Source organism: Lactuca virosa, chromosome 5 (genome assembly GCF_052849685.1).
Source record: "Lactuca virosa cultivar CGN04683 chromosome 5, Lactuca_virosa_CGN04683_v6, whole genome shotgun sequence".
NCBI lineage: Eukaryota > Viridiplantae > Streptophyta > Magnoliopsida > Asterales > Asteraceae > Lactuca > Lactuca virosa.
The window spans coordinates 352,118,376-352,124,340 of record NC_136430.1 but is presented as its reverse complement, the minus strand read 5'-3'; the positions used below and the strand labels follow the sequence as shown (position 1 = coordinate 352,124,340).

Genomic DNA, 5,965 nt, shown 5'->3' with positions numbered 1-5,965 from the left:
AGGAATCATCGTGTATGGGGGCATCTTTCCTTCATGAATTATGATCTGCATTGGTGATTTAAAGTGCCCCAACTGGGCGCATCCCATGTTTCCTTTGTCTAGCACGTTCTGATGGCTGCCACATCCAGACGAAATCTATTCGCACATCAAGTGGTTCGGGAATGTGATTTATGGTTCTAAAGTGGGGAACACTCGTAGGACACATAGGGTCCATGCAAGGCTGACTCTTACCATGTTGACTAATCTTGACCAGGTTATATGGTTCAGTCCATTCTTTTTATTTTTCTTAGGATAGTTCATCCTAGGTTCATTTTAGTCTTGTCTTACTTGAGGACAAGTAAGGTTTAATCTTGGGGTGATTTGATAGCTTCATTTTACTACTTCTTTTCCTAGTTTATTTTAGTTCATTCCATCTCATTTTAGTTAATCTTCATGCCTATTTTCTCTTTTTGTTATTTTTCACCTTTATCGGGTACTTTCTAGTCTTTTGAGCTTAATTGCAAGCTTTACCAAAGAGTATTTGACATGGAGGAATGGAAGGAGTGTGGGACCTTTGGAAGCTTGCGGTTTGCTTGTGGAATTAAAGTGGTGCGATTGGGCCTGATGTCAACATAATCAAAGGAGCAAGTTGGGCTTAATATTAGATGAAGAATGATGATGATGTGAAGAGAGTTTTGAGCTATAGAAGATCAAGAAAACAATGGGCCATCTTGGGAGAGTTAGGAAGACATAATTGGGCTATCAAGAACTTATACATATGGGTTGGACCAAGAACCAAAGGAGCAATCTAGAAGGACCATTAAATGGGCCAAATAGCCCATTCAGCAGCACCCACGTGGTCCGTGTGGAACCACAAACGGTCCGCATGGATTGCGTTGTGAAGGACCCGAATTTTTGCATTAAGCCTCTATTTGGGGAAAGTTGGTGGGATCCTTTTGGGTAACTTTTGTATCTGACTTTTGACCATTTTTTACTGGAGTTTAGAAGGGAAGGAAGACAGAACTCTTAGGAGATAGAATACATTTTGCTCTCTAGGAAGAATTGAAGATTGGTGGATTTCTTTCATCTTTCAATCTTGAACAATGTTTGGTATCTTTAAACTACTTTGTTTTTCTTTAATCTTGGCCATGTTAGGCTAGATTTATGTTTGGTTTATTATTGTTTAACCCATGGATGATTAGTTGCTTTGAAGACTTCATATTATCTTGTGTTTGAAATTTATGGAAATGTTTTCTAGTCAAACATCTTCTTATTTTTTATTTGTCTTTGATCATGAGCTTGGATAAATGAATGTTTATTTTGTTGGCTAATTTCTTGGTTAAGTAATAAACCCTCAAATTAGTAAGCAACAAATGGCTTATATGTTTGTTTTCATTTCATTTAAACTATGGAAATGTTTCCTCCATAATGATAATGTAAGCATTTGATTATCTTTGGGACTTGGCAACTCTTAAAACTTAATGCTAATTGATTTTCACAAAATTACATGCTTCATTGGTTTTGTGACTTTGATTAAGAAAATGTGTTTTGAGCTCATCTAACCATTTTAATTATAAAGAAGAGTTGAGGTGATTTGTGCTTATGAATTGCTATATCCAAGTTAAATTAAATCACAAGTGTTGTTCCATTTTGTCTAATAATAAGTTAATTAAGAAATCCATGTGGTGTATTCCAAAAATCAACCAACTTCCCTTCATTTATTTTAAATCAAACTCTAGTTTTTGTTGAATTGTCTATTTAAATCTTAGTCTAACTCTAGTTTTATTTAAAGTATTTCAAAAGACCAAAACCCCCATCTTTACTTTTATTGTCATTTTACAAGCATTTTTACAAAAAAATTTTCATAGAGTTATAAAATTGAACCAATCTCCGTGGATTCGACCTCTTTACCATTATACACTATTTTGTATGCTAGATTTAGGGTTATTAATTTTGTTGGCATCGACAACCACCATTCTTACATCGTTAGTACAATAGTACAAGTTCCTACATTGTTAGTACAATAGTACTATTAAATTTGTGACATCCTATCATCATTTTCATCTTTCATCGTGCTATGGCATCTTATCATTTTTACCTTTCATTACCCTTCATTACCCAATAGATTATATTCATAAAAATATATACAGTATAAATCATACAAATTTATCTTTATAACATTTCATCTAACACAGAATATCTTTGCACATAAGCATATATAGCATTCAATTATCTAAATACTTAATATCTATGTGTAAGATGAAAGTAAGTATGCACTCACTTGATATAAGTGGATGACTCAAGAATTTGGCAGTGCTCTACCTAACACCTAGACTCTTCCCTTGATGTGACCTAGGTACGAATGTCACTAAGTCTTAGTCTTATAAAACTGGTGACTAATGATAGTCTATATTCCTCACTAACACCACTGTCTACATCAAGATCTTTCTAGTAAGGAACAACCAGGTAGGATCGTATCGGAGGTAGGGTTCGTTTGATATACAGAGTGTACTGTTTGGAAATCCTACTTTAAACACCTCATTAAATCCAGCCTAGACACCACTCTCGTAAGTAGACTAGTCAGTATAATGACTTGGAATCACTGATAAATCTTATTTATAAATTCATAACAATGAATATAAATATAAATATAAGTTACACCAAAAGCGATATGAGTGTAGCTTAACTTACAAAGATTTTCTAGCAAAAACCGGGAGATTGTACTGGAAGAACTCCTACTCGAAAGCTTCTACTAGTCGAGCTTCTAGCTACCATAGAGCCTGGATAAAATTCAGAAGTCTAGAAAATTTGGAGCTTAAGAACCAGAGAGTTTTCAGAGAGAGATAAGAGAGTTTCGGATGAGAAATGAAGAAAATTTAAGGGGTATTTATAACCGGATAGGCACACGCCCCGCCGAGAAGAGGCGTGCCACGCAAGTCGAGCGACGTTGATCCTGCCCCTTTCTGCCACATGTAAGGTCCACGCATAGCTATCGATGAGATCTACAACTTCCGTTTAGATTTCGTCGGCTAATTATCATTTTATTTTTAAAGTTATATTTTTAACAGACTTAGAGTGTTAAAGTCCATGTAAAAATCATAACTCTTACATACGACATCCGTCCTCGACTGTTTTTATGTCGACAGATAGGTATTGATGAGATATTCAACTCTCGTTTAGATTATTTTCCTAACAATCGACCGATCTTAATTTCGGTTTCTATGTCGCATACTATTGCGCTGAAACTTCGAAAAATCATAACTTCCTCACATGAAGTCGGATTTGGACGTCCTCTATATGCACGCTCTCAGTTTAACGACTACTATAACTTTCATTTAGATTATTTGTCCTAAATAATCTTCTATCAACAAAATATGTTTATCGGCATGATGAATAATTATCTTATTATTCTTTAATCGTCTAGAGCCCTATGTTGTGTCTATTACATGTAAGGATATTAAAATGAGTCTTTATTATTGTTTATTTATTAATATTTTAAATTAATCACCATAAAAAACCATTTGTATTACTTTAGTTTATATATTCAATGTGTAAAATTAATGAAATTTTTTTAAAAAAATTTAATATTGATGTATATTTTTTTATAATCACTACCAAATCGTTATTTTTAACATATTATGACATAATGCTAACAAATATTAATAATACGTATCATTATTATTTAACAAAATCTTCTAAGTACTAAATGCTAAATAATTTTTAGTTGAAATTTTATGAGTTTTAATATTAAAATAATACTTAGTACAAATAGTAACTTTTTTTATTTTTAAAAAATAAAAAACTAACTTTATTACTTTTTGTAGTTTTTTAAGGATCATATTAGAAGATGAAAGACTTAATATATTAAGAGTTATTGTCATTGTAGCCCAACAAACTTTAGTATATCGGTTTAAATGGTCTCTCGTAACTATTTTTTGCATTTGAAGGGCACAAACTTGTATTTTTAGGTTTTAAAATGTCATTTTGAAAAATTTGAAGGGGTTACCCGGTGACCCCATCCTAATCATCAGTTTGCAAATGACACGTAACTAATCCACCTCATCTCTCTCTCTCTCTCTCTCTCTCTCTCTCTCTCTCTAGACAGTAGCCACTTAATATATCTTGTTGGCAACGACCTTGTACCCACCACCTTCTTCTTCTTTGTCTTCATCCATCTCTGTTGCAGACTGTGGTCGTTGTTGTGTTTCTTGAAGCGTCGCCGGAACCCGCCATTGTTGTTGTGGCCAAGCTACAATCGGAGCTGTTTGGGTGACAACGCTAACCAGAGTGGAAAAAGCTTGCCATTCAATGGATTCCTAGAGCACACGATTATATCATCTATCCATGTTTGTTCTTCCAAATTCAGAATCAAATCCTCCAATCCATGCCCCTCGAATGCAAATGATGTTTCTTCATAACCATCATCAACGTTCCTGTCATCATCCACCACCATATAATACACCATCATCCCTTCCTTCTTTGCAGCTGGTGGATCATTTCCCTGCATTTCCATAAACACGTGGTGTGCATCACAACAAGTGAGGCAAAATCGCAAATCCAAATGTGTAGCAATGAATGATGATTTGAACGAACCTCAGTAGGGCCAGATATGGAGCTTCTAAGAGAAAATGAGGACGAATTTAGATTTGGGTTTATCGATTCGAATAAGGGCGACGACGACGATGGTTCCTCTGGTCTAGCTTCCATAGTTTCAATATCCCACAATATCCAATCATGATGCCTGTAAGGAATGTCATGAGTAACCGAATTTCTCCATGGAGGCAACCCACCATTGGCTTGTAGATAATTTCTGTAACGGGTTTTGAGACGAACTTGAAACCCGTCTCGTATTGGTTCCCATTCGATTGAGGAGTCCAGCCTCTGGTGCATACTTTGAACGACTTTCCGACCAGTGAAACCGATGATTACTTGATCTTCAGATGCGGTGAGATACTTCCCATAACTAGACTTCAATTGGAGGACATTGTCGAATCCTTCAACAAATTCAACCATCCAAATGCCTTTCTTTGTTGTTTCATTACGATCTTGTAGCACACTTTCGTCGTTGCTCTCTGCCAAGATGTACTTGTCATGGTGGCTCTTTAGTCGGACCGATTTCGCCTTCCTGAACAACTCCATTCCGCTACTCTGAGATAGTTATTTACTGTTATTTTTCGATTAAAGAGATGAGAAACAGATCGTGCAATCACAAGAAAGAGTGGGTTTGAAGATTAGTTCCACTTCCACAAGATTGAAACTTAAGCAAATTTACATAGGGGTGAACATGAACTGGGTGAACATGAACTGGGTGACAGCAGAGGTCAGAAGGGGCGGTGGAACTCAGCTTTCAGGCCTCTTTGTTGTTTGCACGTTACGACAATGGAGCTCAAGTTTGTGCAATCATAACCCTGGTAATGTATTCTATTGTTATGGAGTTTGAAAGAAATGAAATAAAACTAAACTGATAAATTTATAAGTCAATGTTGACTCACATGCTTACTTGACACTTCACAAAGCAATGTTACCTTCTAATGTGGGTAAAAGTACCAAAATGACCAGTAAAATACAAGTTCGTACCTTTTAAATGTAAAAAAACCACGATGGACCATTTAAAACCATTATACTAAAGATTGTTGGGCTATAGTGACAATAACTCATATATTAATACAATAGATCAATGCAATAAATCAATGTAATTAATCAACTTTTCACTTATATTCAAGCCCGTTTCAGATGGTGGACGATAAGGGCGACCGTCTAGGGCCCCATCTTTTAAATGAGTTCAAAGTTTTTATGGACTTTATTATATATATGTATCAATTATTTAGGGATTATGTATGTATAAATTTTTTGTAATAAAAATTGTTATATGTAGATGCTAGTACAAATAATTCTCTTTCAATTATTGAGTTATTATAAAAAAAATGATGAAATATATATATTTTAAGAGCATTTTATTCTCTTTCGTCCTGGGTTCAAAATATAT

General features: G+C 34.8%; 1 protein-coding gene across 1 annotated transcript; it reads right to left on the bottom strand.

Annotated features, from left to right (window-relative positions):
• Nucleotides 1-4,091: 4,091 nt before the first annotated feature.
• LOC145113418 (uncharacterized) lies at nt 4,092-5,118 on the bottom strand. Its single transcript, XM_079049513.1, has 3 exons — nt 4,573-5,118; nt 4,282-4,480; nt 4,092-4,240 (listed from the first exon to the last, which is right to left on the bottom strand). The coding sequence occupies exons 1-3, from the start codon at nt 5,116-5,118 to the stop codon at nt 4,092-4,094; spliced, it is 894 nt and encodes a 297-aa protein (XP_078905639.1).
• Nucleotides 5,119-5,965: the final 847 nt, after the last annotated feature.

Excerpts from the sequence above, each read along its gene's own strand:
- LOC145113418 (XM_079049513.1), bottom strand. The coding sequence starts at position 5,118 with ATGGAGTTGTTCAGGAAGGCGAAATCGGTCCGACTAAAGAGCCACCAT. Across the intron at positions 4,481-4,572 it reads CCATATCTGGCCCTACTGAG|GGAAATGATCCACCAGCTGC; the intron begins GTTCGTTCAAAT and ends ATGGAAATGCAG. Across the intron at positions 4,241-4,281 it reads CTCTAGGAATCCATTGAATG|CTCCGATTGTAGCTTGGCCA; the intron begins GCAAGCTTTTTC and ends TCACCCAAACAG.